Raw genomic sequence first — 25,084 nt, 5'->3', positions numbered from 1 at the left:
CGCAGGCGGCAGGAGGGACCTCGGGGCTCCGCTCTGAACTTTGACTGCTATCAGTCCCAGCCTCTCCCCGGGGCTCCCCTTGGCTCCCCGCTTCTCCGGCTCCTCTCTGCTCAGCCTCGCAGGATGCAGATCTCACCCTTGCTGGCTGGTGGACTCTTACTTGCTCTGCTCTGCGTCAGACTGGAGGCGAAGCCGGCATCTCAGCTCCCACAGAAGGTAGGGCTGGATTTCCCCCCCGGCTCCCCCTCCTCTCCCCATCCCTCTGAGGGACCTAAGGGCACAGAGGGGTGACTTTGGGTTGGCAGAGTGGGGTCCTCCTTTGCAATGGGCTTTTTGGGCGCTAAGGGGTCCCCAGATTCTCCAGCTTGTCCCAGGCGTGCATGTCCTGGGGATCTCAGCCCTAAATCAGGCGCTGGAGAGGACACTGTGTGCCCCATGCTCTGCAGGACTGGGGTTCGGCAGAGTGGCAGTCCGCTCCGCGGGGTCACCCCAAGGCTGCCCTCTGTGCCGGGCACTGAGACAGGGGAGCAGACCCGGAGCAGGGTGGGCAGCAGGTGCACGGCACCCAGGGTGTCAGGCTAGAGTCCACCAAGTAGCCCTGTCCACACAGGCCAGGCAGGGGCACCCGGGGCATCCCCAAGAGAGGAGGAGCCCCAAATGGAATGGTGGTGCCCCAGGGAGAACTGAGTGTCCCGTGATGCTGAGGAGGAGGGATGCACCGGAGGCCACCAACACTGGGTGGCACTGCCCCGAGGTCTGGGCACAGGGACGGAGACTGAGGTGTGTCCCAGGACAGTGGTGGGACAGTGCTGGGAGTGTCCCTGTAAGGAGCTGGGGTGCAGGCTGCAGGGAAAGGTACAGGGGTCGTCGGGGACATGGATGGGGGTGAGCAACTCCAGGGCTTGGTAGGCAGCAGCCCTGAGGAGGGAGAGAGACGTGAGGACTAGGAGATGGGGGAGGCAGTAATGAAGGGGGTGTGCCCCCATATTGTGGGTCAGAACTGAAAGAGTAGGAGGACCCAGAGACCATTCCCTGGGGAGCAAGGGGGAGAACAACAGAGAGGGGGAGCTTTGATCTTGCCGCTGCTGTTGAGGAAACTCTGTAAGGCAGGGGTGAAATGAGAGGGCTGCTCAAAGTAGTGTGAGACCCACGGAGCCGGGCTGGGGGACGGGAACACACAACCCAATAATCCAAAGGGGCTTGAAAGCTGGCAGGGGAGCCCCAAAGAGATCACCATGTTCCCCTGCCAGCTTTCAAGCCCCTTCAGATTACTTCGGGGACAGAAGAACAGGGGAACCCCAAAGGGATCACTGCATTCCCCTGCCAGCTTTCAAGCCCCTTCGGGTTACTGGGGGGTGCAGCATCACAGCTGGGGGGTGCAGCACAATCAGCCCCTTTTTTGTGGGGTAGAGTGACCCCAGGCAGGGAGGAGCATGCAGTGACCGGGACAGTGCTGGGAGAGGTGGGACAAGAAGGCATCATAGTGGAGTGGGGGGATGCTCTGAGCTGAGGGTAGGGAGCAGGGGTTTGGGAAGAGGGGAGGATGTCCTGGGCACAGCCCCACGGTGGTGGGGGAATTGCTGGGGGGGGGAGGGGGGTGTCTCTGGGTTCCCACCAGGGAGTTCCCAAACCTGATGGGGGGGTGGGGGGGCGCTGCCCTGGGCACAGTTCCACAGTGATGGGAAACGGATTTAGAATGTGACGGCTGCCCTGGGCACAGTTCCATGGTGATGGGTCATGGATTTGGGAGAGGGGGGAGGATGCCTTGCACACGGTTCCATGGTGATGGGGAGATTGCTGAGGGTGGGTGGGTCTGTGGGACCTTCTGGAGGGGTTCCAAACCTGATGCAGGGGAGCTGCCCTGGACACAGTTACATGATGATGGGACATAGATTTGGGAGAGGGGAGATGTCCTGGGCACAGTTCCATGGTGATGGGGCATAGATTGGGGAGAGAGGGGATGTCCTGGGCACAGTTCCAAAGTGATGGGACATAGAGTTGGGAAAGGAGGCTGCCCTGGACACAGATCCACGAGGATGGGACATGGATTTGGGAAGGAGGTCTGCCCTGGGAGCCCCCAGCCCTGCTGGGGGGTGCCGGGGGGCCCCGGTGCCGGCGGCGCTCTGACCCTCTCCGTTCCCCGCAGGCATCCCGCGGCTCGGCGGCGGCGGCGGGCCCGCCCGAGGCGGCGCCGGAGCGGGAGAAGGAGCGGGAGAAGGAGCGGAGCGGCGGCCCCGGCCCGCGGGAGGCGCGGGAGGCGCGGGGCGAGGTGCGGGCGCGGGCGGGCTGGGCGCGGCTGCTGCAGGACCCGCCGGGCCGCCGCCACAAGGGCCTCCACAAGAAGGGCCTGGGCAAGGGCTGCTTCGGGCTCAAGCTGGACCGTATCGGCGCCATGAGCGGGCTGGGATGCTGAGGGACCCCTGGCGGTGAGTGCCGGGGCGGGGAGGTGCCGCGGGCAGCGATGCAGGGGGGGTGGCACGGGGAGGGATGCAGGGGAGATGCCATGGGGAGTGAATGCAGGAGAGATGCCAAAGGCAGGGATGCAGGGGGGATGCCACGGGGAAGGATGCAGGGGAGACACCACGAGCAGGGATGCAGGAGAGATGCCACATAGCGATGCAGGGGAGGTGCCACAGGCAGGGATGCAGGAGAGGTGCCACATAGGGATGCAAGTGGGGTGCCACAGGCAAAGATGTAGGGGAGATGTCACGAACAGGGATGCAAGGGGCTGAGTGCACAGTCCCGTGCCACTGTTGGGTCAAGAGGAGGACCTCAAAGTTGGGTTTAATTTGGCAGGATGGGGAGGATGTGCTGCACCCCAAGGGAGATGCCCGCAGACAGGGCTGCAGGGGGCTGAGCCAGCTGCACAGTCCCGTGCTGATGGTGGGTCAAGAGGAGGACCCCAACCTTGTTTTTATTTGTACCCCATCCTTCCAACAATGCCCCCACTGACTTGCCCAGTTCTGCATCCCATCAGAATGTCACAGCAGCTCAGGCAAGATTTGCCTTTCTGCATAATCTGGACCCACAGGCTCCAGGGAGGCTGCAGAAGGAGCTGCAATGCAGCCATATGTTCCCAGTTTCTCAGAGCACACTGCGCCCAACAGATGCACGTGATCCATAGGTGTGTTCATCGTAAAATCACAGTCTGTGGGGTAGGATTAGCAAGGCACTTGCCTCTGCCATGCTCCCATTTTTTTTATTTCATAGAATCATAGATTTGGGTTGGAAGGGACCTTAAAGCTCACTGAGTTCCAACCCCCTTGCCATGGCCAGGGACATCTCCTACTGGCTCAGGTTGCTCAAAGTCCCATCCAACCTGGGACACTTCCAGGGATGGGACTTTCATAACTTCTCTGGTTAACCTGTGCCAGTGCCTCACCACCCTCACAGTAAAACGTTTCTACCTAATATCTCATCTAAATCTCCCCTCTTTCAGCTTAAAGCCATTACCTCTCGTCCTATCACTGCAATTCCTGATGGAGAGCCCTTCCCCAGCTTTCCTGTAAGCAGTTTAAGGGAAAACAATACACAAGTTCCCCAGGTGTCTCCTTGTTGTGGTGACAGGCAAGAGCAGCACTTTCCTAACTCGGGCTTTCCATCCAAGCAAGTTGCAGGAAGCCAGGAGGTTTTCCCACAGCAGTCTGTGGCCTTTGTGCTTAGGAACAGATGGGCAAAAGAAACATCACTTCCCCGCAGTGATTGGCCTGGGAGAGGCACAGCAGCTCCTCCCTTGCCAGCTCTCAAGGGTGCTGAGGCGAGCATGGCACCACTCCTGCCTGGTCCCTGCCAGCCAGTCCCACGCAGCTGAACTCACACCGGGAGAAGCGCTCACCTGCTGCAGCCCAGGCCATTCTTCTCCCCACAGCACAGTCCTGCCCCACTCCAAGGGACATGCCTTGGCCCTGCAGTAACATCATCAGGCACAGAGGGGACCAGATCCAGGCATCCTACTGCTCTGCAGAGCAACGGGAAGATCAGGGCCCAGTAGTGCCCACAGGACACCAACACTCTCCATGGCCCTGCCACGAGGGATGGGTGTTGGTCCTCTGCTCCCTCATGTCATAGCTCCTCAGTATTCCCGAGTAATTGTCCAGCTGAGGGTTCTGAGAAGCATACACAATGCTGTGCAGCCAGCTTTCACCCATCCTGGCACCCTCAGCCTCTCCCCTAAACATTAAATTAGCCAGAAAGCAAAGGACGAGCTGTTTCCTTGCTTTAGCATCAGCAAAAAGCTCAGGGAGGGCTTCCGCTGACTTCAGCATCCCATGGGCCCACGCCAGGATTATTTTGCAGAGGTTTCTGCTTGGGATGGGTAAGAGGTGTTGTATGGCAAGTACTAACAGGCACTTTGTTCTCGTTCTTCACAGGGCTTTGAATCCGTAGTCCATTTTCTCCTACCGTGGCCAGGCACGGCCATCCCCCAGGCAACGCCTAGAAGAGCAGAGACCCTCCCCGGAACGGACAAAAGATGTGGCTGTGTTTTTCTTTTTGGTACGAGGAGTCATGGCACCAGCTGTGTTGGTTTTGTTATTTTTAAAAAAGTGCTCTCTATCTTATATATATTATATATACAAACACTCACCAAGACAAGGGACAGTGCTTTTCCAAGAGACTGATGAAGCCAGCTGTATAATGTTGCTGTTTGTAAATTCATGTCATGCATAAATGTATTTATGTTGTAAAGCTATTTATATATTGTTTATAAAGAGATATTTATAAAGAAATTATTTATGTAACTAAACGAAAAGTCAAGCATTGTAACATTTTTTGTCCTAAGTAGTTGAAAAACTTAAAAAAAAAAAAATCATTCCGTGTGGCATTTTGTAACCTGTCTTTATTTATCAAATTCACGTACAATTAAATGTCAGATTGACTGGTTGTAACAGAGTTAAAGAAGAACTTGTTCAGATGTTTTAGAAAAGTCAGGAGCAAGAGAAAGGCCGGCTGATATTTCAAGCTTTGATCCCATATGCAAAAGTAAACTTGTGCCTCCCAATCCTGTGATGCTCCTATGGACCGAATCCTGCCTGGTGCTGCACGCAGCTGCAAGCCTCTGAGGGACTCGACTGAACTCCCTGGGACAGCATGCGGCCTTGGGCAACTCATCCATCACCCAGATTGGAATGGCACCCATGGAAATAAGCCTATCATGTTCAACAGCCTAGACTCGCATTGATAGCAGCGCAACAAGAGCAGCGTTTGGCCTAGGCCACTTTTAACCGCTTCCAGGCTGTGGGTTTGGGTCCAAATTTCATCCCATAACTATAGCTTTATCACTGGGCACCGTACAGAGATGCGTTCCCTGCTGACAGCAACAAAGAGACCGCGCTGGATCTGGCCCCTGGCTGCGTTAGTGGGAACAGAGCTTTATGTCGGAATTGCTGTTGTTTGAGGATCCAGCAGCTCACTAAGTATCTTCTTGATATTCTCACTCACCAGGCCTTCGCTGCTAAGCTGTAAAGTCCCTTCCTCCAGCAGAGATTTATTTAATTGTGCCTGGGACAATACACGGACAGACCAAAATATACCGAGGGCTGCCTGGTAAGGATTCACGGACACCGCTGTTGCTACAGCTTCTTGCTATGTAAAGTGCATGAAATAAATTGTTAAAACGACTCGGAGCTCTAAAGGAAACAGCAAGGAAGGGGGCGGGGAGTGCAGCAAACACACAAACTTCAGCATGAAGGTTCTTTGGTCTCACTCTTCAAAGAGGCCTTAGAAAAAAAGAGTGGCAGGCGCCCAGCCCAGCCGTGACAGGAGTCACAAATTACGCCCTGACCATTGTAGTGGGCTGGGAAACAACGAGCATTATGTTCTGCTGGGCTCCAGTGCCTAGGACAGGGCAAAAAGAAAGTCACCAAGACCTAGAGGCTAAGAGATCCTTTTGCTTAGCAACCACCAGGAAACCATAGAAACCTCCAGCCAGATTCTCCCCAACTGTTAGAGAACATTAGGCTCACAGAACAAGAGGATCCAGGCACCCAAAAGCTAAATCATCAGGTTAGGAGCGCGCATGTGACGTTTCTAGCTTTGTATGAGTAAGGTTTCCGTCAGAGACAGGTACCCACCTTGTGGTGCCCAGAGTCCACCTGGATGGGGAGCAGCAGCTGACAGACCACGTAAGAAGTTGCCTATGGGGAACAAAATCAAGACCCTGGGAGGGAGGCAGGACGGGCAGGTGGCAGCTTGTGCACTGCCTCGGGGTAAGCCAAAGCCCTCCAGAAATGTCCCTAGGTAATGGCAACCACCGTCAGGGCTCTGTAAGACAAACACAACACTTGTGAAGGCCACCCTACTGGCTCCACACATCTTTAGAGGGAAGGAGGGGCTGTGCCAGGAGCTCCTAAAGAGATGTCCATCAGAGGGGACTGTCCACTGTCACCCAGCAAACCTAAGGGACAATAAAGAATCATTTACTGTCCAGATCTTGCACAGGTCTGAACAGCAGTGTAAAGAGATAGTTCTTCAGATCCTCCTCAGGGTCCTGGTCCTTGAGCATGAAGCCAGAGTAGTGACCACAGAGTGCCAGGCTGCGACTAAAGTGGGGCCAATTCCCCTTCCAGCTTTGGCTTCTTGCTGCAAAACCAGAGCTGGAATGAAACCATCTGCTAGATGACAGGGAGCTTCTCCTCAACAGAGCAGGAGGAACTGTCTCAGGAATTCAGTCCCCCAAATTTGACAACTTATGTGAGGCACAACACGAGCTCAGGTCAGAGGAGATCTCAGAGATCACAGTCTGAGGATGCGCATGGTCTTGATTTCTGTTCCTCCTCTGCAGTGTAGTCTGAGGGGAAAAGCACAGGTTCCTTCCATCCACCAGGCTTTATGGAAAAGAGCAAGTCCAAGGAAAAGGACAAAGTTTCATTGCAAAAGGACACCGGTTTGGCAGAAGGACAACGACTGGAGCGAGGGCTCCCTGTGCAGAGGGAAGTGGTAACAGCTTGTCTCCTTGCTTTGCTGCTTCTGCTCTGACAGGGATAAGTCACCCTGTTCCTCAGCATGCTGGTTTCCCACCTGTGGGACAGAAACATCATGCCCACGTGAGGGTGAGAGTGCATGTGCAAGAGAGAAGGCAGCACTGAGGGTGAAAGAGCACTTGGGAAAACTTTCAGATCCACTCAACTCTAGCACCCACATGGCACAGCCAGACCAGTGGGTCTGATGGGCAGAGTGGCATTGCGAGCAGAGGTCAGTTTTCAAAGCGCTGACAAGCACCTTCCTCGGTTCGTCAGACAGGCCAGAATGGGAAATGGAAACAGCTCATTAGAGCACAGCGAGCACCTGATAAAGCCACAGTTGGGTTTCCCTGACAGGGGCTCAGTAGGAAACAAGGCCAGCAGGAAAGAGAGGGGCCACAGGAATCTAATTAAGAGGGGAGAAGGCCTCACGTGCAGAGGAAAACAAATTGATCTCGCATCACTGCCTCCCTTGTGGGCCAGCTAGGTCAAACCCTTGTGACATCCAGTAAAAGGATCCAGGCCCAACACTGGAAAACTCCTTTGCCACATCCCAGCCTGGAGACGGCATAACTGAACAGCAAGAGCTGTCCTAGATGCAAGCTGCAGCCTTCGAAGGAGGTGGCATCTGATGTCTCAACAGTGGATTAGGAGAACAGCATTTCACAGAGGTGTATACACACACCTGGAAGTGAGGGGGTGTGTCCCAGGCTCCTCTGCCCACATTCAGGCCAAACTAGCACCTACGGGACCTAAGCATTTCCTGCTCTACCCACTGAATGAGTAGGAGTCACATTCAGCTTCCAAGTGGGAATGCTTGTGACATGACATAGGAGCAGCCTTCATTTCCCCTCTCCAAGAGCTATTCCTAGCATAAGATGAGCCATAGGCCCAGCCTGAAAAAGCACATTGCTCTCTAGTGAAAAAGGACAAGAGTTTTCTCCAGCACTGTTGTACAAGTGCCTTGCAAAGCCCAAACAGGGCAGAGCAGATCTTGGAGCTCCCATAACAGGGACACAGTTGTGGGAAATCAGTTCTGTTCCCCCCATCCACATCACATGTTCTTCCCTGGTACCCTTAATACAACTTTTCCAAGGTGTTTCTTGCTGAAGGGTTACAACACCCAGCTCCAGTGACACCAAATCCCAAACCAATGGAGAGAAAGAAAAGCACAGAGCCCCAGAGCAGGAGAGTAGTGGAATTTTCCAGCTGGAAAAGGACTAGAGGCATTAAGCAGGGACTGCTGGATGCAGCAGCACACATGCCTCTGCCACTTGCTCTAGGACTTCTGCAAGCATGGGCTGCTTCCCTCAGAGCGCAGAAAAACAAAGGGAAGGGATCACAGGGCATCTTCCAGAGGGAGCCTGCGTTTGACACAAGGGCGAGTTGAAAACAAGAAGGGAATTGAATTTGGGCCCCTTCTCGTCAGTCAGCAACTAACCTTGTCAGAAGAGATGGCAGCACTAACCGAATCAGGCAATTCATTAGGTTGGGGCACACAGCAAAAGCCCACGCTCTCTGCAGCTGAACTACAGTGAGAATCCAGGGTAATGAGTTGCAAACCGCCTTTGTAAATAACACTTCTGCCGTGACTCTGGCAGGCTGGGAAAGGAGCTAATAGGAAAAATCATTAGATAGCATCCCTTTGATATTGTTGAATACGTCACAGGCTATTTTTTCTGCCCCCTCCATAATTAACCTGGCAAATTACCCATAATACTCCAGGCTGATATTCCCACGGTGGACTACCTTATTTGCATCAGGGGAAAAGAAGGGTACAGTACATGGAAGATGACTTGTAGAAAAGCTTAAAAGGCTTTAAAGATTGCCCCCTCCCATACACATGCATCTTCTTCAGTTCCATCAGCAACGAAGCTCTGCCCAGCCAGAAGACAAAAGCACTTTACAAAGCTCTGTCACAAAGTCAGCACGTAAGAGAGAAGCTGTCCTGGGAAATGCGGCTGTGGAGCAGCTGATTTGCCCAAGGTTACTTTGTGCAGCTGTAGCAGAGCTGGAATAGGACACAGTTCTGTGCTTTGCCACTTATTTCTAACACTGTCCTTGTCCTTGATTTCCATTACGCTAAACCAGGCAACAGACTGCGCCTCCCTAGATGCAGAACAGCTCTGAGGAGCAATGCCTACCCACCTGGCTTGTCTGCCAGCAAGGAAAGGTGTCATCTCACAGTCATGATGTAAAAGGAATAGCATCACAGCTGGCAGGTGATCTTGTAGGAACTGGTGCTCTCTAACAGCTGCGAAGGTGACAATGAAACACCAAGACATTACTTATTGCATCTGCACAAGGCAGCCTTAGGACTGAGCTGATCATGAGACAGTAACATCAGGGCTGGTGAGATCAACAGCATCTTCAGGAAGAGTCTGTAGGGCTAGACAGCACTGCTTCCAAACTACATAAAGATATGGCCTTATGGTTCGAAAAACTCAAAATAATCACAAAAAGGACAATCTCTGATGGCGCAAGGCTTCACTTACCCACCACAATCAGCTCTTTTGGAAACACAGGGTATAACATGTGCATGAGCATTTGAAAAATGTCCTAATAATACTGAGATTCACAAGCTTCTATAGGAGACCCAGAACTGTGGAAGGGTGTCCTATGTTCTAGCAAAATTATATCAAGCGATGACTATCGGCATGAACTCTTCTGTGCTCTGCGGGGAAATACACATTTCAGGACTGTTAAACGACATTACGGCACCCTATTACTACCTAAGAACTTCCAGTGTGCATGTTCATTTGCTAGGGGGGCACAACGTGTAGTCTTCTTGATAAGAAAAAGCCATGGTCACAACTATCACACTCAGGCAATTTGCAGCCTGTAGCAAATACACCAGGGCATCCTGCAAGGTCTACACGCTGTGGGAAAAAGAAGCATGCATGCCTGTGCAGAGACAGGGAGCAAAGTGCTGCTGTGCCTAACCCTTTGCCTGGTTCACTAACCAGAGACGGAGGTACCACCACAGTGCCAGTAAGAAGCAGGGTACAGCTCATCAGGCTAGGAGTAAATACGCCCTCTCCTCAGAGCACACACCTCTAGCTTCAATCACTTACCTCTGGTAGCTCTGTGGCAGGGCCAAACTTGATGAAACACCAGCAAAATGTCAACGGTGCCTGAAAGACACTGACCTTCACCACAGAGCAGAGTGAAACAATGACATATTTCTAAAATCTCTACTGAGAAATTCCATCAGGCTGTCAGGTTAGAATTCCGTAACAAAAATACAAGGTTGAGGTTACGAGGAGGAACTGAAATCACTCTAAACTTTAGTTTACCTTTCTTGATGCCCTTGGGTTACTGTCAGATTACACAAAAATAAGCTAGACAGATTCACATTTTGGTTCCCTTGCATTAGGTCAAATGCTATAAAGGACTTGGGGGGCAGAACCAACAGAAAACTTTGTATGTGAGCAGGTGCCAGGGATGTAGATAGTTGGGTCTGGATACTTGTGAGGTGGGTTCTTTTATTTCTCCATTATTCAGAGTAATGAATATTCTATATATCTCTATTGCAAAGTTTACAACAGGCTCAGATACTGAAGTAAAACAGCAGCACCACTGCACCTAGGAATGTATTTGTTTTGACTGTTTCACCCCAGGAGAAGGAGGGCTTTACACGGTTTTCAAAATCAGACTCTCTACACAGGTTAGACACACTCCTACAAACCTGTACAGAACTGAAAGTTCATGAAAAGTCCCTTTTACCCACGTGATTTGTTACATTCTAATACAGCTATCAAAGTTGATGGCACTCTCCCTTCTGCATCCCCTGCAAAGAACAAGCCCTGCCTCCTTTTTCCATGTACAGACCAATGCATTTTTCCCTCACATGATAAGCAGAACACTAAAACCAAAAACATCCACTGGATTCTGTATCACTTTCCATTTTTCCAGGAACAGAAAGTTCTTCAGCAAAATTCACTTTGCAGGGCTGGTGGGAAAATGGCCATCTCTTACCAAGACTCTCTTCTATGGGAACAAAAGCTTCCCTTTCTCTACCTTCACTCCAGAAAGCAGCTCTGCAGGTCCTACTCTGGTACCCAACCCATGGAAAGAGACCTGCAAGCTTGCATGCAGCTCCACAAGCACCCATGGGATTTCAGAAGCCGGCACAATATCAGTTGCAGGATAGGACTCAAATCTGAACAAAGAAAGGTCTGTCAGCATCATTGGTTTTCCCTCCTGCTCTCAACAGAAGACTAAGCTAGCATTCAACTTATCTACAGAGGTGAGGAGGGAAGTAAAAGAACAATGGATTTTGAGCAAAAACTTTTTTACTATAACAGGACTGACATCAGCATAGCTTTATCATGTTCCAGAATTGCCTGATGTTAGCTGGTATCAACTGAATCACAGCAGGAATGCCAGGGACATTTGTTAGCACGAGGTACAGCTTTAGGGCTAGGGCAGTCTACCAGCACTGCAATCAACTGAGATCCTCTCTTCCATTTTCCAGCTCAGTGCTCAATTCCATATTAAACAAGCACGACTACAAGTGGAGCTGCAGAACATGAAGCTCAACAATAAAGCCCTGAAGAGCAGAGGGAAGGCAGCTCCATCTACTTTGTCTCCCTCAGGGGGAAGGAGGAAAACAGAAGTTCAATAGCTCAAACTCTGTCCTGCTGCAATTTTAGAGACCTGAAGCTGGGGCAGCCCATTGCTGCCATAAAATAAAGCAGGGCAGGATGCTCTACCCACATGAGGGAGCAGAGTCCAGCAGTGCTCAGATGAGCTGTACTAGCTGCCTCCAGCAGGCACATGCAATACACGGGAATTTGCATTAAATCCACCTCTGCTTCCATATCCCTCTTGTACCCTTAGCACAATTAAGCTCCCCAGGCACTCCCCACTTGAAACTGTCTGCAATTCAGTCCCCACCAGTCTCTAACTCACACAACTCTGCCCAGAGTTGCTGCCCTCCCAGCAGTCACAGAGCAAGCCAACAGTCCTTATCTGTTGTCCTTCTCAAACACCATAGCACCTCCTGCATCCTTCCCAGTTAACAGCAATGCCTTCTGCTTCATTCCTGGAATAGTTTCTAACTCTTTCCTTCAAGCCAGATTCATTAACCAGCTGCTGCAGAGCTGTCTGCCTCCCCCAGGTACTTTGTGCATGTCATTTGTTAATGACTCATCTCAAACTGGGCTCAAGGCAAAGACACCCCCCTTCTTTTGCGGCACCAAGCACATCACTGGCACACCAGAAAGCCAAATATGCAGACAGCTCAGTTCCCTCCAAAATCCGATTCCCTTGTCAGTTCTCTCGCGTCGTCAAGCTTGGGTCAGCTCTTTATTCAAAGCACTGTTTCCTCCCTTGCTTCTTTGCTGATCAAAGGCAATGTGTACCGAAGTATAAATAAGATCTTCACCCCCAGCCAGGCTTTGAGAACAAACTAAAACTTCCAACACACTAAAGAAGCTTCGGTATACTAAAGTGACTCCAGTAACTGGCAGGGAATAAACACCAGGGATGCCAATTTCACATCTATTTCCCCAGCAGACTGTGGCTTGACGAGAAGCTAAAACAATTTCTAAAGGCATTTGTACTCCTTGAGCCTCTTTGCAGGACCAATATTAAAATTTGGAAGGAAAGAAAACAGCCAGTTAGGACCACAGAACCTCTCCTCACTATTCAAGTCTAGTGAGGAACTGGATGACCAGAACACTGCAGCTGCCCACACAGAAAACCAGAAACAGGTTCAGTCCATCCCATCACAGAGATCTATTATACTCGGGTACAGAAAGTTCACCTACGCCTCTCGAGAAGCTGTCAGCTAAACACTGGGAGAAGCCAGTACAGAAACTAGTACCGCCACTGTTTGGGAAACAGTTCTTTTGAGATACAGGGGCAGCTTTGTGCTCTGAGCTTACTCTCTTAACATCTTTCACCAGGAATTTTTTTTGGCTAGCATGTCACAAGTGTACAAGTCCTGTGATCGAGGACTGAAAACACACAGATGTCAAAGAATTCTGGTAGCAATAAGAGGAAGGCACGTGCATCGCACAAAGAAGTGCAGGTGGCAGCTGGCTGCAGGACTGGAGCATCGTCACAGTCCTCTGAACAGCTCCCCCGCCTGCTAACGGAATATCCTTCTCTTTACAGGATGAAGTGAAATGCAAGGGCTAAACTATAAAGCAGTACTCTGCTAGACCCAGAGGAAGGAATTGACTGGCCTAAGACTAAGTGCAACTAAATGCCTTCCACAATGAGGCATCAAAGGTGTTTAGGCTCAGGACACTGGGCACAGCTACTGGCTTTGCTACAGCTCTTCCTGCACAAATTTGGACAAAGATGATCAACCGGCAAAATGGGAAGAGCATGTCCCTGCCTCCTGGATGCATCAGGGAGATTAGTCAGACCTTCTGCACAACATCAACAATCAAGTAAGTGCTCAAGCGAACAAGCACTGTTGGACTATAAGCCTAAAGCAGACTCAAAGCCAAGACTCCAGACTCTTACACATTTTAACTTTTTTTTTTTTTATAAAATGTGCTTTTTGTGAATTGTTGTTTCAATGCTAACACCATCCTCCCCCTTAAAAAAAAAAACACCTTGCCAAACTAGGTGCAAATCACCTGAAGTTAGTCTGTAACAAATTAAAAAAAAAAACAAAAAAACAAACACATAACAAAGGCTGAAATGCTTTAGAATCACAACAATGTACAAAAAAAGGGAGGAAAACACAACCTGAAAGTGTTCAAAATTCGTAAAGACTAGTCAAGTCCATTGCTTCAGCAAGGGGATGCTGCTGCTGCGACCCCTGCCAGTGGGTCCTGGGCCACCAGCCTGTCACGATGCTAAACGGGCTCTTCTGCCGACCTCTGTCACTAGCATCCAAGGAAGAGCAAATGCTTTACCCTTCTCTTTGAAGGTATCAATGGGGGAAACAACTCACAAGCAGCTCTGAGAGGTCTCATCACATGCAGAAGGAACAGTAGTTTCTAGTGTGCCCCTAACCACCTGCAAGAAAGAAGGCTTGAAAGAGCAGCCTGCTTCCTTCTTATTGTATTGATGACTCTGAGATGCAAAACAGTGCTTTAAATCTGTGAGAGATTAAAGGGCTTAGTAAGGGCAGTAAACAGACAATTAAGTAAACAGCCCAGCACTGGATCTCATCTTCACAGAGCGAGGTAGTGTGAATTTCACCCCAGTTTAAAATAGACAGGGGTAGTGGAAAGGCTGAAGGCTTCCATGTAGAGCAGTTCCTGGCCTAGAAACCTTTCTGTGCTCCCTCTGGGAATTAAAAGATCTGTTGATGGCTTCCTCACTCCCAGCCTGGCTTTGGTAGCCACACTTCAACCCTGGGATTGAGACTACAGAAGTTTTCCCAAGATCTGATTTAGTACAGCAGCTTCCTCAAGGTTAAGCAGCAATGCGACTGGCTGGGAGGGAGCAAAACTGTCCACAGATAATTTTTTTTCTTGCCCCTTTCAGTTAGTTCCTCTCTTAGGAAGTCCCTCTTTATAGGACCAGAACAGGGACATCCTGGAAATTAATAGGGGCTGCACAGTGTAACTTAGCCAGGTGCTGCTAACTGTGAGCCATATTCAAACAGGGCTTTTATTTGCCAGCCTAGAGGGGACTGGCCCAGAATCCACTGAAAAAGGAGACGCAGGCCCTTTTTTGCTCCTCCTCTTGTCATTCCTAGCTGAATGACATTTAGATGGTATGTTCTAGTGACGGCTGGAGACCAGCCCTTTGACTTTGGACATCTTCTTTGTGGGCTGCCTTTGTTCTGTGTGTGGAGGGCACTCTCGCTCTACCAGCTGCTGTTCCATCTCCTGTGCCGACGACGAGGCTGTAGCTTTTAATGTTTTCTTTATGTTTGTGACCTGGCCAAGAAGAGACAGTGAATCAGCACCTGCTTCTTCCTCCCATTGCAGCACAAACTCTGCTCATAAACATATTGAAAAATCCCTGGAGTATAGAGCAGAGATTATAAAACAAACTCTCCCACCAGAAATATGCTCTGCATTTGCATTTATTAAAGGTAATGTTTCATCCTCACTTACACACGAAGTTGTTAATATTTCCAGTCTTCATCTAGTACAGAAAAACTGGAGTGATTTTTTTTTTTCCTAAGAGACAATGGCACAATATCGTTGCACCGCTCTGCCTGGTTGGAGGGAACTACTACTGCCTTCCTACCGTTACATTGGCCAGAAGCAGGAAGGACAAAGAAAACCGCAAAAGAAACAAACTTGCACTTAGGACAACACTTGAGAAAGGAAAATGCCACTTGGCTTAGCTGGCAGTCTGAGCCACGGGTATTTGCTAGAAGCAGGAACAGAAATTGGTTTAGTGGGAGGCAGCAGTAATGCTTCTGCTACTCTGGCTAAAAAGGACCGATATAGCACCAGGCACTGTACTCTGTGCCCCGGGACCCTGTAGGGCTCACAATAAATGTGCAATGAGCAAACCTTAAAAAAAAACTCACAGACAAAAACAAGTTTGGGAGTCAGGTGTGCCAACTCCAGGCCAAAGGCATTTGGCAAACCAAATGCATTATGAACGCCAAACAAGGCGCTAAACATAAGCTGCTTCAGAAGGCAAACGTAAACCTGCAAGGATGCAGCACTCTGCAAGAAATAAACCCAGAGCAAGTGTCTCGGGACACATTTTCACCTTTACAGCTATATTAGCCAAGATTTGTTCTCATAAGTAAATACACATCAGCAGGAGCTGCACTCGCATGCCCGTGCTGCCATCTACTGCCCAGTCGCCAATCCAACAGGGGCAGGAGCCCTCCCAGGCCACGCTGCTGGAGAGAGCACCTCCGAGAGCCCTCTCTGGTGTTCAAATGCACCCCAAGAGAAAGACCCCGAAGGAAGCTGCTGAGGGCACTTTTTGCAAAAGCAACGAGAGTCGAGAGATTTTTGTTAATTACACTTTCAGATTTAAAACAAAAGTTAACTGTTTTTTAACTTCCTGCCTGCCTTGTACAAAAGGAAAAGAACTGCATCCAAGCTGTTTTAAAAGCACATTTTCCCAACAAATCCATTCAGGAAACCACAGCCAGTGCAGCTACCTAGCCTAAGTTTATAAAAATTAAAAAGAAACTTTCCAACCCACTCAGAGTGGGCAAATTTGATTATGGTGGTGTTACTAGCGCACGGAAGCAGATGTGTTTTCTTCCTATCCCAAACCAGCACATCTGATTTGCATGACTGCTAGCCTTACTTCAGAGAAGTCATGACCGTTACCAGGTGTTACCAAGCTTATTTTCTTCAGTAAATAAACGATTATCAAAAAGCATAGAGCAGTCTGAAGTAATTCTCTACCCACCTCCATCTCTACTTGCTGCTGAGTTCGATGATGGTTCTCTTTGTATTGGTTGGCTCTAAGTACTTGCTGCTCAATTCCTAAAAGAACTGCTTCACAACCATCACACCTGCAAGACACAAACAATGTCAAACAGTGCTGACAAGTTCTCTGGGGAGCAGCTCAATTAGGCAATCTGAAAAGTCACACTTGCCTACAAGTTTAGGAGATTATGAAATTTAAACTTCCTGCTTAAAGATTAAGAGTTACAAAAAGCTGCCAAGAAAAAGCTTTGCTGTTTACTTAAGTGTATTTCACAACATTCTTTAGAGAGTCCATTTTACTCTTACCTGCCCATCAAAGAGTAAGTGCACGTTCAATGCACTTTCAACTTCCTTTTCAATCACAATTACTGTTTAAACAGGGATGTCACACATTTTTTTAAAAGTAAGTAAAATTACACAAAAAAGTCAGACTGAGAAGAATCTCCGTGCCTGTTCAGTGTTCAAAAGACAAGAGAATTCCTCCAACACAACACTCTTCAATGGAGAGGACAGAAAGGGAATTGGCAGTGCGTTCATTGTTATCTTCCAAACACTGCTGTAAGGTCCTGGAGGCTGGCAGAGCCCTCTCGCTCAGATGGGATTGTGGGAGTTAGAGTAGAGAAGTAAAATCCTGCCCTCACCTCAGGACAACGTATTTCCACAGCAGTTTAATTATTTTTCACGCACTCATTAAGATAGCAACTAGGACGCAATTTCCAGTCAGCTCAGAACCTGCCACAGACTCCACACTCTACAGGGGAATTTCTCTGGGTGGGAAGGGAATCCCACGAAAAGATGAGAAGCAGCTTCCTGGTAAAGGTACAAAGATAGTACCACACTCCCAATATGGTTTGCATGCAGCCTGCATTTGCAGGAACAAAGAAAAGTCAAACAAAGGCATCTGATACTTCAAACTTGGAGACGTCCTCTGCAAAGAACTGTGATTCCCTAGAATTTGCCCATGCAGTTCTCATCACAGTGAAAAAGGATGAAAAATAATACACAGTTCTGGTTTTGTTATCAAATGTAACAGCAGAAAGAGGAGTAGCTTCCAGCACAAGACCATGAGTCCAGTTTGGCACACCTGTCTGAAAAGACTCTTGACTCCTCACTAGGGTTCTGCCACATCAACACTACGGTGAGAGTAGAATCTTAAGACCTAGTATAGTTTGGCTTGATATAAACAAAGTGAATCCTAGATGGCATCTTGGAAAACCTGCCCAACATACTGCTCCTTCAAGTGCCTCCTTACAGCACAAGACTCCTGATCAATGGAACACGGTGTAACTGAGCCAGCACTTGAAACTTTGAGGAATAAGAAAAAAAAGTAGGACAAGCTACATACAAGGAACAAGAAAAGTGGAGAGACTGCCTCACCATTCCTGGAGCGTTTTGACAATGTTATTGATGTCCTTCTTCTGAATGTCTCTGCCGATACAAAAGTCCACCTCTAGCACCTGGTTTCGTTGATCCAACTTCCCCTGGATAATATCTGTATAAACTGCTTCAATGATCAGATCTTCCAACTCCCTCAGATTCCTCATATCTAGGTCCTTCAGCAACACAGAATAGGGAATGCACTAAAAACAGCAAATCCAAGAATAAGTTAACAGTCCCAGAGCCAAAACAAACAGCTAAGTCTCAGAAGGTCAAGACCCAAATGTTTATTGTATCCCACACTTCAACCTGCAAGTACAGCAGTGACTGATCATGGCAGAACAAACGCCTGCTACTGGGCTACATGATATTCTGACACAACTTTAATACTTCCTGAAGCTTTGGCATAGCATGTTCTGGAGGGAAAAAAAAATGTAACAGGATTGTAGAAGAAATTAAGAGTGTTTCTTAGTTTTCTCTAGAACAAGTCAGTGTTTTCAAGAATGACTCACCATCTCCATCAGAGAAAGAAGCCATACAAAGTTTTGCAGACCTTACTGACCTTACATGACAGTTCAGACACCCTCACGTCTCATCCACGGAAGCCCACTAAGTTAATGTCCCAAATGCATCATGAGAGAACACTGTACATTACAGGTAACCTCCTAGTCATAGGATTTTTTGGTGAGTACTCGTACAACTTCAAGGCTATGGAGTTCTCCCATTTTCAAAAGCAGAATCAAACAGACAACTGCCATCACACACAGTGGACATTACCTTCATTCTGGAAGCCAGGCTTACAATCGTCAGGTGTTTCAGCTTGTTTTTCTGAGTCACTGTTAATTCAGGCAGGTTACCTTTGTTTGCTGTTAAAGTTGAAAAGACAACATTCAGGACATTCCTTCAAAAATTATATAATCCAGGCTGCAGAGCTGCAGGCTGGCTACACTACACTAAACCCCGAAAGGCCAAACCCTTTCAGCTACCATGGGTGCTGGTGAGGACAGATTAGCACACTCAGGGAGAGCAGGAAAAGTTAAAAAACAAATTGGCCATTCTGCTTCTTTAGTAATTCTCATTTTGAAATTAGAACATAATTCACATTACACAAGTGGTGTTCTGCTAAAACAGCCAGTGAATGCCTTGTTTCTACCACCAAGTCATTGTAATTTCATTAACAAGCTGTCAGAATAAAATCTTCCCCCTTTACTGATCTGGTTGTAAATAGAGATGGTTTTATTTCTCTAGAGAGATTCAGAATTCAGGGCTGAAGGTGTAAAGTACCAGGCTGAGGAAAAGTTATTCATCTAGACAGCCTCACTATCATTGTATTATAGCCACGTGCTTCATGAATATTTAAAAATAGAAAGGAAACTGGCAGCTTTCCAATGCAAAGAAACTCTTTAAAATATCTGCTTTAATGGAAATCAGTGTTTCAGGGGCACTCAAGTTCTCCCATCCATCCCTCCTCATTCAATGCTCAATACTTTGACTATTTTTCCCCCTTTCTCTTTCTTTCTTCACTAGAAAAGGAAGAATGAACTGCACTGTCACATGCTGGGACACAAGACCCCTGCACAGCAAACACATCTTCTCATCAGTCACAAAATTCATGAGGCTCGTGTTGCTCCACAGCCTCTGGAATTTCCAGTCCTTGCACTTACGGATGCCACTTCTCCTCACAGGAATCAGACAGCTCATCCACCACAGAGATAGCCAGCACTATGACAGAATTTTTTGTCACACGCTGTAACGGTCTGGATTAGGCTGCTACCCACAAAGGAAGCAGTAAATTGTAGCAGAATGGAAGCACGTAAGCACCAGAGATAAAAGCACATCCCGACAGATAGTAAGATGATTCACACATAGTTCTCCTGAAGCTGTATAAAAGTCATTATTTCGATTTGTATTCCAGCTAAGAAATACTTCATTTTGTTTCAGCAATGCCGTCACAGCATAAAAGGTTATCCCATAAACCATACAGGTTTTTATAAATAATGCAGAACAATTTTGTCTAAGTTTTCCAAAGCTTCTAGTAGTGTCATCTGAATTTCAAAACAGATGTCTGAAATTGCACTCTGCAGAGGTAGAGCAGCCTGTGAACGTCAGTGAATACTGCGTTGCAGACCAATTCAATCCAGCGCTGCAGTATAATCTAAGCCAGTAACACACCATCATCTCTAGCCCTTCCTCCACATTTTAGCAATTAAAAAGCACATATGGCCCAGAGACCCCCTATGAACAACTCTTCTCCTCCCAAGCAAATTCTGTTCTTGGACACTTTCATGAAGCCACGCTACAGCAGGTACCATAGAAAGCAAAGACCTGTCTCTGACAATTCTGAAGGGCAACCCAGTCTCATAACCTGCAACCAGGTGGCAGTCTCTTACCTACATAGTCTGGGTACGTTCCGTATGCAAACAGGTTCAGCAACTGGAAATAAGCAGCATTAGACCCTTCAGCAAGCTGGACGGGAAGAAAACAAAAGAAATTTAATGTACAATGGTTAACAGCCAACACAATACTGGTAGGCAATTTCTCCAGAGAATGTTTTAAGTCTACATAGGACAAGCAGTACCCTGAAAAGTAATTATGTCCCCATCTTAGAGCTGGACGCTCTCTAAGGCCTCATGAGCAGCAGCAAATTTCAGCTGTTTCAGGGTCAGGATGATTCAGCCATTTCTACAAGCCAGAACATAACTATAGTTTGCATTGTCAACTACTTTGTGCAGCACCTTAGGAGGTAAAAGAAAAAGGCAACTCAACTTCAGCTGACATCCTACAGGGCCAGCTCTTCTCGTCACATCACAAACAAGCAGGCAATGGTGTTGGTTGGTTAAGCATCCTTGCTATCTCTCGGAAAGCTAAGACAGCTTCCCTGCAGAGCCACAAAACTTCAAAGCAATGCAAGCTAGAACATTTTCGGCTGAGTGTATTTGAAAGCAGTAACACTCCTCTTGTACGCAAACACTTCACTGGAATGACTACAGCACCAAGCAGCAATTTTTACCGAGTTGTTTTTTTTTAATACCACTTGCTGCACACATATCCAGGATAAAAAACCTTCATACCTGCTATGTGATACTAAATAACCATAGAAGCATTTTTTGGCATAGCTGACAGCCTATTTGGAAAGTCAGGTTTGCTGTATGCCATGTTACCACAGCTGCAGAGATACTCCACTCAGACTCCTTCATCACAGTACAGCGTGGTGCTGGCCAGCCATTCGCAGTGAAAGCTCTGGAACTTACTTTGTACCTTGGTTTGAAACGGTTTGGATTTGGTTACCACCCAGGCCTGATACTAGATACCCTGAACTAGACATCTGTTCACAAAGACTTTGGGAGAGCGCTGGAGTTATCCTTTCCAAGACAATGAGGGAGTAAAAGGGGATTTTTTTTTTGGTGTTGGCTGGCTAGGTGCCTTCTTAAAATTGTTACTGTGCTACTGCCAGGTTTTAGCATATTAAGGTAGCAAAGCTTCCTGTAGGCATTTTTTAACATCTAATATACAGGCAAAAGCAACACCAGTCTCTCATACACAAACATCTCATAACCAAGAGAAGTGACACCAGGCCCTTCCCAGCACAGAAATTTCACACACAGGTTGTCTGTGAAAACTTCTGGGGATCCCTCACAGGATAAAACTCATCTCTTACCTCTTGTACATTTGTTAATTCCAACAGCTCTCCGAAGACATAAACCCCAGGAGCCTCCAGCACTTGATTTATAAGAGCAGTCAGAGCTGAGCCACTTGTCCCTTTGGCTAGTAAAATAAACTGCTCTAGGAGATTGCAGGACGGTTTCTGTTCTCCTGCCATTCTAGGGTTTCAATCTGCCAACAAAAGAACACGATATTAACACATACTTTCTCCTCTGTTGAGTTCTGTCTGCTAGTGGATCAGAAGGCATGCTCAGCGTAACAACTGGTACCAGCACAGCTAGGTTTCTCTTCAGCATTCAGAGGGCAAGCAGGAACACAGCAGGTTCAAATGCTGATTTATCTAGAGAGTAAAAGCAATTCACACAATATCTAAGCAAAATTTGTGTAGCCTGTCCGGTCAGTTCCCTAACAGGATCTACTCCAGCTAATAGGAAAGGAGTTTGAATTCCATGCTGTTTTCAGATCTCTCCTTCTATTGATGCTGTCAAATAATGCCAAGTACAAAGATGTTTATTATTACATCTATCAGAGGCCAGCTAAGACTTACTCCTTCCTCATCACACAGCTTCAAAACAGCAACTAACTTAATTCTGTGTGAACAATTGATCCACCCTGTAGGCTCGCACATCGTACCTTTTCTTCTGACAAAGTGTGTGTAATTTCTGCTGCTTTCTTAGCCTAAAAGGCAAAAAGAACTGTGGCCTGTAAGCAGCTTACCAGTCTGCATTGTACAGTCAAAGTGTTTTGGGTTTTCTGGAAAGCTGAAGCGATAAAAATACCCCTTCTACAAAGACTCTATTTAAGCCTCTGTAAAGAGAAGTCTTTGTCTTCAGCTGCTGCCTGACATTTCTGGTGTGCATGTTGTCTCCAAGCACCAACATGTTGCTTTTGAAATGTAAAACACTGTTTATTAACAAGTTCAACAAAATAAGTTATTTGTTTACAAACAACTAAGAAAAAACTTCCCAAGCATATTATTCAGACACCAAACAAAGAATGTAGCAGATAAGGGGGAGCTTGTGTTATGTTTCTACTGGATAACTCTCAAGTCTAGCACATAAACTTTACTCTGGTGAAGAAAATCAGACACCTGTCTCATCCTGTGTCACCGCTGGGACCACATCGGCCCTCGCGGGGGTGGTACGGTCACACAGGCGTGTACACTGTTGTGCCATGTCTAACCAAATTGAGACTTGTGAAGGCCACACAGACAGCTTCCTGTATTAGTCACCTTCCTGTATTATATTCCTAAAATATACTTTACCCCATTCCATTACACCTGCAGGTACATGTGGTTTCAACCTGAGCAGGCATTCTTTTGCACTGTCCACACAAAAACTTCTCAGTTTCTGTGTAAACTCTCATTCGGATCCTTTTCCTCACAGGTACACATGCAGCCTGCCTGAACAGCACCTCAGTTTCCGCTGAGAAGTCTCTGCAACACAAGAATTCTCAGTGTGGCTCCCAATACACCTGAGGGTGCATCAGTACCAATCTCCCTGCTCACAGGAATGGAAACAGACACAGGGGAGAGTGAATTTACTCAGGAGAGTGCATGAAGCAACTGAGTTGGGAATGAAATCCAGATCTCACCGTTCCCAAGCCACTGTCCACTGTCCTCCCCCACAGGCAACCCAAACGCACCTTCTGTGTGAGGTTACAGAAGACTGATACAGAAACTGCTGAGCAACGGAAAGAGGCACAGAGGAGAGCAAATTTACTGAGGAAAGCTCATGAAGCGACTGAGCTGGGAAGGAAATACAGATCTCATGGCTCCCAAGCCACTGTCCTCCCCCACAGGTTACCAAAATGCACCCCACTGTGTGAGGTTACAGAAGACTGATAAGGAAATCGCTCACAGATACAGAAACAGGCAAGGAGGAGAGCAGATTTACTCAGGGGAGTGCATGAAGCGACTGAGCTGGGAAGGAAATCCAGATCTCGTGGTTCCCAAGCCACAGGCAACCCAAACGCACCCTGGCGCGTGAGGTTACAGAAGACCAATAGGCTTTGTCCCTGCCTCACTAAGAAAGGAAAGCCGATTCTTTCTAAGCTGACGCTCCCACGGCGGCGTTGCTGCTGCAGCCCAGGGCCACCGGGGCCGCCCCGACCCCCCCTCCCCACCGAGGGGCTGAAACACGAACCGAACACGTTAACGGAGCCTTCCCGAACGATACGGCCGCCCCCACACAGACGTGAACCGGGCTGCTCCCCGCGGCGAGGCACCTGCGGGGCTCAGCGCGGGCAGAGCCACGGCGGGACCGGCCGGGGCCCGAGTCACCGCGTTCCGGCCCCCGCTCGGGGCTCGCGGGGCGGCGCGCCCGGGGCGACCGGAAGGGGAGCGGGGCGGGGGAAAAAGCGGGAGGGCCGGGGAACGGCGGGGGTCGGTGCTCTCCCCGCTCGGCGTTACCTCTCGCTCGCGGCCTCCCGCCCGCGGGTCCGGCGCTGCCGCCGCGCTCAGCCCGCCATGATGGCGGCGCCGGGTCCGTTCGCGCCGCTTCCCCCGGAACGCGCGGAGCGAGCGAAACGTTCCGGCCGCGAGCGGGGGCGCTGCGGCCGTGGGGTGGGAAGGGGGGGGTGTGTGACCAGGGGCAGGGGACGAGGAGGGCAGAGACCAGGAGCAGGGCGGGCTGTGTCCCCCAAAGCAGGGGACGAGGCTGGCTGTGTCCCCCGGAGCAGGAGACAAGGCTGGCTGTGCCCCCTGGAGCAAGGAGGGTAGGCCGGTGGTGCCTCCCGGAGCAAGGGAAGCCAGGCTGGCTGTGTCCCCCTGGAACAGGGGCTGGCAGCCCGGCTCTGCCTCCCCAGAGCAGGGTTTGGCTGGCTGGCTGCGCTGAGGCTGCAGAGCTGTGGCACAGCAGCCCCTGTGCAGCCACCTAGGCACATCCTGAGGTGTTTAATGACAGGCGAACAGAGTATCTGCCTCTCTCTTTTGGGGATCTGGGGTGCTGTGGCAGCGGTTTGCACTCCAAAATGACCCCTGTGAAGGGCCACCATTGCCAGGCCACAGTTCAGAACATCTTTGTTCTGACGGCATAGCAGTGCAGGGTGTTTTCACACATATAGGGCCCATTCCTCTTTCCAATCCATGTGCCTGCTACAGAGGGGAGCAAATCTTCTGTTTTGTGTCAAGAATCAGGAAACACCCGAGAAGCTGAGGTGGGGCCAGCAATCAAGGACTGAATGGTCCTGCAGGGCAGGATGATGTAGGCTGGCAGAACAACAGAGGCTCCCAGCCTCTGGCCAGTCCTCCTGGGTGTGAAAGAAAACATGCCAAGAGATGGGGTGAAAGATCATAAGGCACTACAAGTGATTTTAAACTCCACAGACACACGGCCAGTACAAGTGACAAAACAAAGGGCAAAACTCCATCTGTCACGGGGAGGGAGCAAGGAGAGAGCTGATGGAGCCGAGATCCTCTTGAGGACACAGATCAAGAGCCAAAAGACTCTCAAGTGGATGAAAAAGCAGGGTGGGAACAAGAGAGCTCTGGACATCATTGCCTTTCTTGAGGTCTGTGCCACACTGTGAACAAAGCGTGATTCTGTTAAAAATCCTTTAGCCAAGAGCAAAGTGCTTCTGGCTTTCAGTCAGCAAGTCCCCAAAGATCAAGCCATGGAGTGGCATCGTCAGGAGAAGGGAGCTTTCAGAGAATGAACATCGGAAACCATTAGAAAAACTGCTGTGGCTTAGCCTGCGCCTCAGAGCCATCCACAGCAGATGCCAGGGTTCCCATCTTCCAGAGAAAGGGTGTCAGACAAG

General features: G+C 48.9%; 2 protein-coding genes across 5 annotated transcripts; one reads left to right on the top strand and one right to left on the bottom strand.

Moving 5' to 3' along the window:
- Positions 1-10,955, top strand: NPPC (natriuretic peptide C). The gene is made up of 3 exons (XM_054074281.1): positions 1-216; positions 2,147-2,426; positions 4,371-10,955. The coding sequence occupies exons 1-2, from the start codon at positions 124-126 to the stop codon at positions 2,411-2,413; spliced, it is 360 nt and encodes a 119-aa protein (XP_053930256.1). The 5' UTR covers positions 1-123; the 3' UTR covers positions 2,414-2,426; positions 4,371-10,955.
- On the bottom strand, positions 4,865-23,860 carry COPS7B (COP9 signalosome subunit 7B). Of its 4 annotated transcripts, XM_054074280.1 has the most exons (9): positions 23,736-23,860; positions 21,321-21,496; positions 20,053-20,128; positions 18,440-18,528; positions 17,663-17,865; positions 16,266-16,371; positions 10,034-14,812; positions 9,108-9,213; positions 4,865-8,573 (listed from the first exon to the last, which is right to left on the bottom strand). In XM_054074280.1, the coding sequence occupies exons 2-7, from the start codon at positions 21,480-21,482 to the stop codon at positions 14,654-14,656; spliced, it is 795 nt and encodes a 264-aa protein (XP_053930255.1). In that variant the 5' UTR covers positions 21,483-21,496; positions 23,736-23,860; the 3' UTR covers positions 4,865-8,573; positions 9,108-9,213; positions 10,034-14,653. The 4 variants fall into 4 exon arrangements, with proteins under 4 accessions (XP_053930255.1, XP_053930252.1, XP_053930253.1 ...); XM_054074277.1 differs by having other exon boundaries at positions 4,865-7,017; positions 8,401-14,812; XM_054074278.1 differs by having other exon boundaries at positions 9,108-14,812.
- Positions 23,861-25,084: the final 1,224 nt, after the last annotated feature.

Source organism: Cuculus canorus, chromosome 9, assembly GCF_017976375.1.
Source record: "Cuculus canorus isolate bCucCan1 chromosome 9, bCucCan1.pri, whole genome shotgun sequence".
Classification (NCBI taxonomy): domain Eukaryota; kingdom Metazoa; phylum Chordata; class Aves; order Cuculiformes; family Cuculidae; genus Cuculus; species Cuculus canorus.
Note: the sequence above shows the minus strand (reverse complement) of the source record. Positions and strands in the feature narration are given on the sequence as shown.